General features: G+C 32.9%; 1 protein-coding gene across 3 annotated transcripts in view; it reads right to left on the reverse strand.

Annotated features, from left to right (window-relative positions):
• NAALADL2 (N-acetylated alpha-linked acidic dipeptidase like 2) overlaps nucleotides 1-14,417 on the reverse strand; it is a 1,427,879-nt gene that overhangs the window by 162,189 nt on the left and 1,251,273 nt on the right. For all 3 annotated transcript variants that reach the window (XM_046003219.1, XM_046003220.1, XM_046003218.1), the window contains one exon: nucleotides 12,610-12,705. In XM_046003219.1, coding sequence (XP_045859175.1) covers nucleotides 12,610-12,705 — 96 coding nt within the window. The remainder of the gene's footprint in view (nucleotides 1-12,609; nucleotides 12,706-14,417) is intronic.

Consider the following 14,417-nt stretch of genomic DNA (forward strand, 5'->3'; position numbering starts at 1 on the left):
ATGATGCCATAGTAACTGCTGAAGAAGCCCTCTGTGGACAGTAATCTAAGTGCTGCAAAGGCTCATCTTACTTAGATGGTTCTTAAATTTACCCAGGGTACCAGGTGCGAAACATTCTCAAACATTAGTTGGAGTCATTGTGCTTCCCAGCGAATTGTGCTTTCTTCTAAAGATTAAATAAAAAACACATCAACCAAAGTTGCCTATTAGATCTTAATCCTCACAAACCATCCCTTTTTCTAAGAGAATCTTTCAAAAATCATAACAGATTAAATTTTGAAACCAAAGATTCAAAATGAATTTAATTGATGTTAAGACAAAACAATGGAAAATAATCTGAATAGAATAGTTAGGGTCTGAAAGAAAGTTATGGACATCTATGTCTTAATGAAGAACTCAACCAACAAATGAAATTAATAAATTTTCCTTTCTTTTTTCTATAAAGTTTATTATTTGAGAGTTTAAATGATACTCTAAAGAAAGATGTTGCTTTTTCCTTCATGTCATGGATGTCTGCCATTTAGAAATAATTTTCAATGTGCACATGCTATATTACATTTAGTAATAACATGTATGTGGGTTTGCATTTTGAATTTCCAATAATCTATATGCAAAATACAACTCATATTCAAAATAACCTTAGGTATCACTTATCTTAAGGTACAAAATATGTCAATATAAATTTCATGATTTTTAATGAGCATTTTATAGAACTAAAAAATGTTATAAACTTAGATAATATAAAATATGTTTAATGCAATTTTGAAGGTTAATATTTCAAATACATGACCAAATATGTATCATACATCCTTTGTGGAGATTTTTTTCTTTTAAATATTTATTTACTTTAGAGAGAGAGAGCTCGCTCAGTGGGGTGGGGGAGAGAGAGTCTGAAGCCGACTTTTCACTGAGCATGGAGCCTGATGTGGGGCTCCATCTCATGACTCTGAGACCATGACATGAGTTGAAACCAAGAGAAGGACACAACTGAATGCACCATCCAGTTGCCCCTCTTTGTGAAGATTCTAAGTGAAGGTACAAGGTGTTTTTTATATGAATGTGTGTGTTTATATATACAACTATATTTATGTCCTTCCTCAGAAAATATTTCATTGGGGCACCTGGGGGGGCTCAGTGGGTTAAAGCCTCTGCTTTCAGCTCAGGTCATGATCCCAGGGTCCTGGAATCAAGCGCCACATCAGGCTCTCTGCTCAGTGGGGAGCCTGCTTCCCCTTCTCCCTCTGCCTGCATCTCTGCCTACTTGTGATCTCTGTCTGTCAAATAAATAAATAAAGTCTTTTAAAAAAATTTCATTAATAAGAGAAAAGAATCACACACTAATTAGCATACAGGAAACCAATATTTCATATAAGATTAATCCATAGTTAAGGATTAAAAATTAATTACAATATAAGAATTTTTCTATCAATAAAATTACAAATAATTTAATTTTAGCTATTTTTTAAATCAGTTCAAAGATATAGAAAACTATATTAACATCTATATAGTGTTCTCTCACTGCAGAATTCAAAAAGCCTTATTTTATATTAGCTTATTCAAGCTAATATAATTTTTATTGTTTTTTTCTCTGGAATGGAAAATGTTTCTTAAAATCATTAGGTAGAAAGATTTTATTTTTATATGTTTATAAGACAGCTGAGATTATATAATAATAGAAGATCTTAACTCTCTGAATTGTGAAGAGTAGCCATAATCCTTAAACCCACACTAGTATTTCCCAAAATATGTGCCATTTTGAAAATACTGGTCTAAATAAAGTTAAGCAGGCATCTCTAAGTCACAGCTTTTCAAAGACTCTGATTTAATAATATGCTTTGTGATTATTTAATAGTGTGTATATGATATGCAGTCTTTTCAGAAACTAATTGATTGTAGATTATTTTTCCTTCTTTCACAAGATAATCTGGTGATTACTGGACTGTAGAGTCTACTTTGGGACTGTAGCTATGGGCTTTCATGATAAAGAGTTTTAGAAGTAATTATAATAACGATGCCATGAATTATACTTTTGAGTGTAAAAGGAAAAAAAAGTTAAGCAAAACACTGATTTTTTTTTAAAGGATTTATTTATTTGAAAGAGAGAGAGTGAGCAGGGGGCAGAGGGAGAGAGCAAGAAAAAGAATCTTAAGCAGACTGCCCACCGGGCACAGAGCCTGATGTGTAGCTGGATCTCAGGACCTTAAGATCATGACCTGGACTAAAATCAAGAGTCTGATGCTTGACCACTTGAGCCACCCAGGAGCCCCAAAACACTGTGATGTTTAAATCAAAGGGGCTGTATAATTTTTTAAAGTATTATTTTCTACTTCTCTCAATTTAAATTCTAAATAATATCATCATTATGAGCACCCTTGGTGGCTAGGTAGTACACTTCTCTACCATTCTCCATTAAAGGAAACCAGAGACCATTAGAGAAACGGCTCATTCTAGATCATGGGCAGGGAAAGTACAAGACAAGTCTCAAAAATCTTGTGCCAAAAATCAAGGAAGATTGATGTGGTCATGTCAAAAAAATCTTAGGACAAACTTGAAAGAGTTTTCTCTTACCAAATTTTTGACAATCTGAGCATCTCCAACACAAATGATTTTAACAGATGGAGATCACTGATTCTAGGAAAATTGATTTACCATATAAAAATACTACAAAGGGAGGTGTGCCCGGGTGGCTCAGTGGTTCAAGCCTCTGCCTTTGGCTCAGGTCATGATCCCAGGGTCCTGGGATTGAGCCCCAAATCCGGCTCTCTGCTCAATGGGGAGCCTGCTTCCTCCTCTTGCTCTCTGCCTATTTGTGATCTCTGTCTGTCAAATAAATAAATAAAATCTTTAAAAATAAATAAAAATACTGCAAAGGGAAAACACAAAAAAGATTTAGTATTATCATTTGAGGCAACTATTATGCCAAATCCATGAAAATTGTTATTAAAGGAAATTAATTAAACATGTAATCTGCTTTTTAATAGAAGCTACATTTCACAGTTAACCAAATAGTTTCACTTCACATAAGAATATGTGTTAATAAAGGCAGAATAAATGATAAAATTAGAATGTTGTCATTCTATAATCTTTAGTAAAACTGGTGTTTGGGGCAAGAAACACCATTAATTATCAATAATAATCATTGATATCATTAAAACTACTAGGTAAATGGTTAATGAATGTGATTTGTGCTGATCACCACAATTTCTATTTCTTCTCTGTCACCATACATGGTAGTCATACCTTCCCCAGTCTCCTCAAAGTTAGGCATAATCATGTGACTTGATATATGAATGAAAGTAAGTGTTACTTATGGGCAGAAACATTTCAGAGCCACTCCATACTTGTCCATTTCATTCCTTCCCTGCCTTGGTGATTATAAAGAGTGCATTGATATGCAGATGTAATTCTGAGTCATCATAGGGTGGAAAGTTGCAGGCTTTGACTGAGAAATATTTTTTGTCATTTTAAGCCACTGAGATTTTGGATTTATTACTGCAGTGTAACATAGTCTTTCATGACTATTATAATGGGAAATTGAACACTTGATTGTGCTAAACTAACATCATAGATACAATTTTCTAGTAACAGGGGAGAATATCACTGTACAATGAAGAGCTCAGAATATCATTACTCTCATCAAATGATGAATCTTAGAATCATTGGTGATATTTCTACTAGGTAAGAAGTGCCTCTGACAGAATACAATATGACACATATATCATTTACATTGTATTCTAGTCAAATAAGTTTAATATTAACGTGTGATTAGGTCTTAAGATTTAACTTCCAATCCATGGGATATTCAGAGGATAGAGGAATATGTTAAATGACACCACATATCCAGAAGGTAAAACTAATGACAGGACAACTGGTCTAGTCTCGTCACGGTATCAGTGTTGTGGGGTGTGGGTGGAGGGGAGGTGGGGGGACTACTCTACATAGAGGCTTAACCAAACACAACGTTTGATCCCAAATTTAATCTAGATTTAAACAAACCAGCTGTGGGGTGTGAGGAACACAATAAGGAAAGTTTGAATATGAAATAGATATTAGCTAATATTAAGGGATTATTAGTAGTTCTGTTAGATGTGAAATTATTTTGAGTATTTAGGAATAAGTTTTATTTAAAAAAAAAATTAATTGCAAAGGGGCACCTGGGTGGCTCAGTTTGTTAAAGCCTCTGCCTTCAGCTCAGGTCATGATCCCAGGGTCCTGGGATCAAGCCCCATATAGGGCGCTCCGCTCAGCAAGGAGCCTTCTTCACCCTCTCCCTCTGCCTGCCTCTCTGCTTACTTGTGATCTCTGTCTGTCAAGTAAATAAATGAAATCTTAAAAAAAATTTAAAAAAATATTAATTGTAAAGTATTTAGAAGTAAGGTCACTTACTTTTAACCATACCAACATATTTTTAAAAGGCTATAAATGTTTGATACAAGTTTAATACATGGAAATAGAAGTATCATTTTAAAGATTCAGAACATAAAAATAATTGAACTAAAAGTTGAAAAAGGCAAAAAAGCTGAATATTTAACCAGATTATTTATAATTACATTTAAATTAATTTTAAACTAGACTTCTAGTTTAAGGTTCTACAAATTGAACTAGTATTAATTATTTTACATTGGATCTCATTTCTCCACATCCTTGTCCTATTTTCTTTATTTAAGTATTATCAGGCCATTGAACCAATTACTATTGAGACTAGTCAACTCAACTATCTGATGCTATTTATTGCCAAGTGAAAATCAATAGAATCACCCATCATTGCCTACTCTAAAGAATTTAATTAATTGTTTTTAAATTTCCCATTTCATTGGCTTTGGAATGCTTCTCATACTATACTGGAAATTTCCTTTCTTTTATAAACAATGTGTGCATCATGAGGTCCTATTTTATCAACTAACTCTATCCCTCCTTCTCATTTATACTATCATTATTCTTGCTCTCTGGTTTCCAGTGGCATAGGCTCCTTTCATTTCCTAGAATAATGGGCTCCCACTTTGCTCGGATATCTTAGTCATATAGATATCTCTGCCTGCTTTTTTCTCCTCCCTCTTTAACTAAACAGTTTAGGTCAAAAACTCAAAAATTACTTTTCCAGGAAAAATTTCCCAGATACCCCAGATTAAGTCAACATTCCCCACAGCTCTACCTAAATCCTAACAGTACTTTATACATTCTCTCAGAACCTTAGCACAGTTTGTATTTATACCTATATTTTTATGATATCCATTTCCCATAGATTCTTGGCTCCTAAGGATGATAATCATCCCTCTTTTTTTTTTTTTTAAGAGTTTATTTATTTATTTGACAGAGATCACAAGTAGGCAGAAAGGCAGCCAGAGAGAGAGGAAGGGAAGCAGGCTCCCTGCTGAGCAGAGAGCCCGACGCGGGGCTTGATCCCAGGACCCCGGGATCATGACCTGAGCCAAAGGCAGAGGCCTTAACCCACTGAGCCACCCAGGCGCCCCGATAATCATCCCTCTTTTGTTTACTGCTATATCCTTTGCCACTATAAAACAAGGCCAACAACCAGAATGTGTTTCATAAAGATTTATTTAATGGCTCTTTTTTTGTTGTTGTTGTTTTAGTTTGGGCATGTAAGGCAGTGTGATACAGTGAAACACAAGGCAAATACATTGTTATATCCCTAAACTCTATAGCTATATTGTTATATAGAGATGCTGATTAAATATTTTTTATGAGATTGGAGCTTAGTCTGAGTCCTATATCAGCTACATGCCTGCTGTCATTTTAATCTACACTTCTATGGTTAGCAGTTAATTACCTATAAAATGAGTTGTTTAAAGAATGACTTTTAAGGATATTTTCAGCACTACAAAGCTGCAAAACTAAGATATTCAGTTATTTACCTTGCTATTGCCACTACTACATTTGATGCTAGTAATAGAATCACCTTTTGAGAATAGTCAACCGCTTTGGATCAAGAAATATTTATTTTAAAAAGTATATAGTGTCTTCATTTCCAATTGATATTCCAACAAGTTTTTTGTAGAACCTGACAAGCTAATTTTCACATTTATATAGAAGAACAAAGGGCAAGAAAAGTCAAAATATTCTTACAGAAGAATTAATTAGAAACCATGAACTACCAGATAGGACATCTTATTTTAAAGACATAAGGCTAAAATGTATTGTGTTTGTACACTGATGGATGAGTAGTCTGATAAATAGAATTGAGAGCCCAGAAACAAACCTATACATGCATAGAAACTTGATATATAACAGTTTTATTGTGCATCATTAAAGAAGGATGGAATTCTCAATAAATTAGGTAGAAAAATAAGAAAATTGCGCCCCTAATTAAATCATCACAATCACCACCACCATCATCACCACCACCATCATCATCAACATCATCATGGTAGACTAAATATTTAAATGTTAAAGAAAAAATTATAAAGATTTATAAAGTAGTACAAAAATATTATCCCAGCATATGAAAGAACTTAAAACCTAAAAACACTAAACATAAGGAAAGAATTTACTAAACTAGATTACACTGAAATGAAGAACTGTTCATTTAAAGATAACAATAAAAAGAGTGGAAATGAAAGTCAAAATCTGGGAGAAAATATTTATGACACATGTAACTTACAACGAGTTCACAGCTGGAATAAAGAAATATCTCCTATGAGTCAATAAAAAGGAAAAACAATCCAATAAAAAAAAATTTAAACTTGGCAATGATTTTAACAAGCACTTAGAAAACATATGTACAAACAAACATCTAGAAAAACCAAATTACCAATATCTAAAAACATTCAATTTCATTAGCAATCAGTGAAAGGCATATAATTTAAACCACAATTAGGCAAAGATAGAGCTTTTAAAACTCTTAAAAAATTATTGTACAGTAACTTTTTCATTAGTTTTCCTCGGTCAGTTTAAGACCAGTTGCCTACAACTCTTAAGTCATTTCCCATAATAAAAACTATATCTTAAACCACAATTAGGCAACATTTGCACATATCAGATAAGCAAAAATGAAAAAATATCAAGTTTGGTAGAGGATTATATTAAAGAGAATTCTCACACATGGCTCCAAGAATTGACTACCTGAGTCCACTTAGCTTAACCACCAGCACTGAAAAGCAAAACCACTTGTGTCAACATAACTGTCTATTCCAGAAAATTTTAGTTTATGAAGATAAGGCTTTCATAAATAACTTCACTGTATGCCTCAAGAAATTTCTAAAAAACAAATATATCCAAACAAATAGCTTACTCTTCCTTGCAAACATCAACATCTCTGGGAAATAGGTTGTTTACTTGGACAAGTAAAAAAAAAAAAACAAGCTCAGTCATCAGTCTTCTTTTTATTATGTCCACCATCCCTAACTTATTGTCATGAATTTTTTCCATTAACAATTAATTGTCTGAGTTAAAACTTAAGTCTAAAACTTAAGTCTAGACACTCAATTCTTCTATTAATATTTCCTCCAAGATACTCTGTCGTGAAATGTTACTAAGATTCAGTCAAGGTGTTGTCCTCTCTTTGCAAAGTCAGTGTAATAACTTTTGTTTAATCAATAGACTGTTCTGGTGGTTTTGTGTTGGGGGGGTGGGAAGGGGAGGAATTGGCAGACAATTATCCCAGCAATTTAGCATTACCTAATAGGTTTAAATATGAGTCTGTAATTCTACTCCTTGATATCTTAAAGAAACTCTTATACAAAGAGACTTGATACAAACATATTCTTAATAGTGGCTGGAAACAAACCAAATACCCATCAACAGTGAAGCAGTACATAAACTTTGGCATATTTAATCAAAAAATGCTCTATAGTAATAAAAATAAACAAACTACATTTATACCTACCAATGCGGATGAGGAAGAGAGAGCTCAGCTTCTCTTCATTACCAATTAAAATTTGTGTTATTATTCTAAAACTTAAAACCCAGCTAACACATACCTTTACTTATTCTTCAAAGTCAAATGCACCTTAATTCTCCTGAACAAATACTACAACTCTCTTTTGAATTGTTGACTAAAAGAAGATATGCCATGTAGAGAGGTTCAAAAATTCCATGTTATTAAAATAAGGCAATAACCTTTTATTGCTTTAAAATAATTTTATTATTTTCCCAAGTTACCTGACATAAAATTTTTGGTTTTTCTATGCTGAAATAATCTTGCTTTCTAAGATTCTTATCAGTATCTTGTTCATGCATCTGTTACTTGGTCTCCTGTTCCCAGGCATTTAGTGTTTTCATTCTGACATACCCTCTGTCTTCATACCCTCCTCCAAATAGGCTATCAATAATCTGAATTAGCCAAGATTATTAATCAAAGAAGATATGATGAGCCATAATTACTTGAGCTTGCTTAGTCTCATTCTTCCAAATTAGGGTTTTTAAAAACTTTAATTTCTTTTCCACAGTGATTAGTTTATGGAAATCAGGCCTAACCCAATCAGCACAATTATTTCCCTGGTCACAAGCAATGATTCGGAATAAGCATGATGCCAATTCAGAGTAATAAGATGAGGGTCCATTTCACGGGGGTTTTCTAGAGATCCACACTATTGCTCTTCTGAGAAAGTCACCAGAAGCAAGATCCTCTCTTGCTTTGATAGAATTATGTACAGATATGATTCCAGGAACTGCTGGCAGCATTTTCTACTATGGGGGAATTCTGCTGGTGAAAAGTCCCACCAGAGACAAGGGTAGAACTGAGAGGATAACAGATAAGTAGATCAAAGGCTATGTTTGAGCTACTCCTGAAGCATGCCTCTTCTGGAATTTTCAGTTACATAAGAAAAATAGAATTATTTTGTTTATATTGAACAAGTTTGCATGCAGGTCTTTATTGATGACAAAGAAAACATCTTAACTGATAATGGACTTTTTTCACTTTTGAAGAAAATATTTCTAAAATGGATTACTTTCTTCCTAGCTTCCTTAAAAGTCAGTAACTATAAGGATCCTAATTCTTTTTCTTGACAACTAGGGAACATAATTATGATTGTTCATTATTGTTTTATTTTTAGAAAGCAGAAATATTACTATTTGAGTCTCCACTACTGGTCAAAGACACTACAATTTTAAATGCAATTAATTCCTAAACCTTAGCTTTTAATATTAAAAAGACATATTACTAAACACGCCATAATTAAGTCTAAATAAATATTGTTTTCCCATCGCAAACAAAAACTTTGTTTGCGTTTCAAACAAAAATTTGATTTGTTCAAATCTAATTCTTGCTCAGTTCCTAAAAATCAAATATCATAAAATTGTTAATATTTGTGGAATACATTTATTCTCTCTTAAAACACCAACTGTTGTGAACTTTTTGAGAGACACCGCATAATTCAAATGCTGATTACTAAATGCCAAAAAAACCTGTAATTTTTAAATATTTTCTGTATCACACCAATAGCAGCAGAACATGTAGGTCCAAAGATTATTAAAAAACAAACAAACAAAATCAGGGTGACATTCAGACTGTCCCAGAAAAGAAGACAGTAAGATATCTACCCATCTATCTATATAAAACATGCAGAGCGTTCAAGGAATAATACAGAGAGTATTATTACAGAGTGAATAATAATTCAGTATTATTCACTGAAAACCTGTATCATTAATTCATTCATACCTCATAATGTGTATATATGTGTGTGTCTTTCTGTGTGTAAGGGGATCTTTTATTACAGTAACACATGAGGACAGTAGGTACTGTCCCCAGGACATGTAAGCATCATGATCAAAGTCCATTATAATAAACTCCAAAGACTGCCTAGTTTCTTCTGGTTTGTTGTGTTATATTAGATTTTTTTTAATAAGTGGTTATTGCTTGGGGCTTTTGAATCTTTTTATTATACGGAGGCTTTATTTCAACAGCCATTTTTGGAAGGCCATATGCCTGCCTATCTAGAGCTAATCTGTTATCCACTGACTACTCTGCCTTTTGTCTCTGTATTTCTACATCACTTCAAGGATGATATCATCTGAGAATGGTAAGAAAAGACAAAGAATCTCTTGCTCAAAGTGGGGGGCAAACGAAGAAGCTAACATTAAAATTCACTTTCAACTTATAGACATTTACCAGAAATAAGAAAGATATATTTAGCTCATACAAAATTCAAAAATGTTACTTTTTGGGATGAGGCTACCATTTCCTGAATTACATATGAAAACTTTCTGAGGTAGGTTGACTGAATCTTTATAAGATTGTCATATTATTTATAGGTGATCATAGAGCTTCCTATCCTGATTTATATCACTAACATATTTATATTCTGTAATAAATACATGTTAAAATCAGTCTTTATGTATATATTAAGGAAAAAATGCATGCTCAGAATCACAGCTTTTCTACTTATCTTAATATGCAGTAATAACACTTTTAATGTGATTTAGCAAAATATATACTTTGATGATTAACTTCCCTTCAAAAAGGGAATCAAATTTTGACAAGCTTATATTGTGTATCCATTTGCTTTTGAGTAATAAAAACAAAAATGAAAAGAGAAACTGAGAGTATAAGGCATGCCTTTAGAAACTATAATATTTGTGCCATATAATGAAAAACAATAAACCAAACCTCTCTGGGCAAAAGAAAATATAGTCAGCACCATTTCCCACTTCAGTAAATGAAGATATTGAGTTTAATTATACATTTATGAAGAAAATATACACCTATAATATTTCCTTTTCAAAGCATAGGAGGTTGGTTTTAATATCCCATCATTTCCCTTGAGTAGCTCCAACCAACATCCTTTATTACGATAAACAATCTCTACATTGAAAATACATATTTGGGATATTTTCTGGTTTGGTTCATGTCATGAAACATAGTATAGATCCCCATGGAGACATCTTGCATCTAGTAAAAATAATCTGTTATAGCAGGAAAAAATTTTGAAGTATTTTTAAAAATAACAAAAGCCTTACATCCACAGCTTCAGAATCATCTCAAATGTACAAACAGGATTAAAGAATGTCATTACACTTGCTTTGAGAAATAGAAGACAATATTCACATATTTTATACAAATAATATACCATCATTAAAGATACTTGGAAGACACTCAGATTTGCTCATTCAGATTAGAAATCATAGCCAGGTTTTTAAGCATTTAAAGAACTGTACCAGAAACCTATTAGCTCATGAATACAACATGACTTTGGAATTCAGGAAACTAAATAAAAGGTATTTGGTCTCTTCCTTTTTGTCTTACTTTATGTAAGACTACTAAGTTATAATATTTAAGCCATAGCTTAGAAATATATCTCAAGAAAAATAAAATCTTTCTGTGTTTTATTCTTCCTTTCTATTTTATAGTTATAAAATGAATAGATTGTTTTAGTGGATTGTTTTCAGTTACCATACCCTAAGAATATTAATATCACAACAACTGGTACAAACATATATATTAGTGACATTTAAACATAATTGCAGATTTATATTTCACAAATCATGTGTTAAAATAAAATAGCAGAATATAACTGTATTAGGCAAACCTGATTAGGTTATCGACTCTAAATGTATCTAACATTAGCTGAAATGGTTAAAAATTAGACTTAGTGGGTGCCTGGGTGGCTCAGTGGTTTAAGCCGCTGCCTTCGGCTCAGGTCATGATCTCAGGGTCCTGGGATCAAGTCCACATCGGGCTTTCTGCTCGGCAGGGAGCCTGCTTCCCTCTCTCTCACTCTGCCTGCCTCTCTGCCTACTTGTGATCTCTCTCTGTCAAATAAATAAATAAAATCTTTAAAAAAAAAAAAAAAGCTAGGGTAAACCTAAAATCCTAGTTTGTATTCTGAGTTCATTCCAGTGCCACTTACTGAGTTCAGTTAATTATATCACATTTCCTGTTTCTGAAGGAGAAAAATAGCCTTGTAAAATTTCACTAAGAAGATTTAAGAATGATTCAGTTCTCTCAACTAAGCATATATAAATATGGATTATTTTAAATGTGCTGAAATGCCAATATTCTCTATACACTTTATCCCCAAAAGGGAGGTTATGACAGGTTAGACAAACTGTTGGTGAATGTAAAAATTCATATGATGTCCTATGATGTCAGAACATTAAATTTATTTGCTCCATACTGTACAATTTAATTTTCTCCATATTATAAACACAAAGCTAAGAGTTTTGAGTAAAAATATAGGAATGACCATCATAGTATAAAAACATCTACTATAAATGCAGTCTTTTCTTTTCTTTTAAGGAGACATTTGTCTTTTATTGCAACTAAAAAGTACCACCACAAACAACCAAATATCTTAAATATTGAAACAAAACATTGAAGATACAGAAATTCAACGATACTGACCTTAATCAAAGGGTGTACTTATACTACAACTCTACTTTCAGATGAAGAAAAAAGAGAAAAAAATCTATTTGTTTTATTAAGGATTAATTTTGAATACAAATCATGCTATTGCTCTGTATGATCTTGATTGAGTAGTGTATCATCCTTACTCCTTAGCAAAGTAATGGGAGGTACTTAAAATCCTTTCAAGCATATATTATAAATGAAAATATAAAATTTCTCTTGATTGGTTATTTTCTTTTTCTCCACCTACCACCAAAACCCTCCCAAACTTTCCCAATGTGCCCATGAATGCAGTTATCTACTACCTTGGTAATGGTTTCATGAAGGTTGAAAAAAGGATCCATTTCTTCAATTTTTCTTGCACGTTCAGGGAAAAAGGCCTCAGAGAGAAAACTTGGACCCTGCAGAAAATCAGAAAAGAAACATTTAAAACTCTTCATTGATTTTTTTTTCAAGTGCTTATTGGATTTTCCTTAAAGATTCAAAAGGGCTCTAAATTGCGATGTTTTCTGTTGATTGTTGCCCTTCATTCTACTGATCTAATTAACCAATTGCAGACCACTTATATAAAAAATGAGTAAAATTCTATAACTCTTATTTTTATTTACAGAAGATTTTTTTTTTTTAATGTAGAGGAGATAATTCTTTGCAGCCCTCTCTTTTCTCAAATGCAGGCTTATATGTAAAGCAAGATATCTTGATGACAAAACCTATATGTGAAACCCTTTCTCTGATTTACATACTGAATTTTATGTTCTAAGGCTGGTAGGATAGAATGTTTTTGATAAACATGATTACCATCTTTAAAAGCCTAGGCAAAAGTGTGTAGGACATTTTAAATATTGCAAAACTCACTTCAAAGTGATAGAAAGATATTTTGGGTAGACTCGTCTCATGGTTCCACATGCTTCCAATAAAATTAGAGCATGCTGGCTCTATCAGAAACTTGGTATTATGATGGTTGAAATCAGTCAGAGAAACATTTTTTTTTTTAATCAGAAAAAAATTTTACTAGTCATTTTGTATTTGCATGTGTAAACAAATTTCAGGGTGTAATAAGACACAGGATGCTGACAATGTTAGCATCTATTATGGTCTAAATATGCATGTTCATCTAAAATTCCTATATTGGAATCCTAATCTCCAAAGTAATCGTGTTAGAAGATGGGGCATTTAGGAAGTGATTAGGTCATGAAGGATTCATCCTTGTAATTGGGATTAGTGCCCTTATAAAACAGGCCTCACAGAACTCCCTACCACCTTCTTTTAGGTGAGGATACAACAAAAAAGTTTGCAACCTGGAAAAGAGTTCTCATTCAGTCATGTTGGCACCCTGATCTTGGATTTCCTACCTCCAGAACTGTGAGAAATTACATTCTGCTGCTTTTTATGGCACTCAGTCTGTGATACTTTGGTACAGTAGTCCAAAAGGACTAAAACCCTATCCAAAATAATGATCTGGTAGCTATCAACATTCTTAACATCCCATGAGATGATTATTACCTACCATATAAATATAGCTTTTACTTGAAAACCTGAAGTAACTAGGATTTGTCTAGAAAATAGAAGAATTGGGACAGGATGTATGTATATAGGTACACTACTGAATGATAGATAATCTTTATGAAGGCTATCATAGGGAAGAAGGAGTCAAGCAAATCTAACCAGCAATGACTACAACAGGGTAACCAATTTAAATTGAATTCTATTAGAACTATTTAATAAAGCTATTTATTAGAGCAACCAAGCAGTAGCACAGGCTACTTTGGGAATATCAATGATGAGAACGAAAGGATAATGGAGTTGATGGACTCTGAAGTCATACCAACATATCAGGGAGGACTAAAACCAGCATATTAGCAATTTCCTAGAAATTAAACAATGCTGTTATCAGGCACATTCTTCATCCCCTATTTTGAACAAAACTGTGATCAAACAAAAGTAATTTAGCTGTTTGCTTCAGTACATACCCACTTTTGGATGACAAAACCAAATACCAGCAGCTTATTTATAAACACGTGTTTTCTCCATGTCCTCATATCAGGGAGATCATATGGAGAAGCAACATGGGGGGGGAGGGGGATAGGAGAAGAATAAATGAAACAAGATGGGA

This window comes from Meles meles, chromosome 4 (genome assembly GCF_922984935.1).
Source record: "Meles meles chromosome 4, mMelMel3.1 paternal haplotype, whole genome shotgun sequence".
Lineage (NCBI taxonomy): Eukaryota > Metazoa > Chordata > Mammalia > Carnivora > Mustelidae > Meles > Meles meles.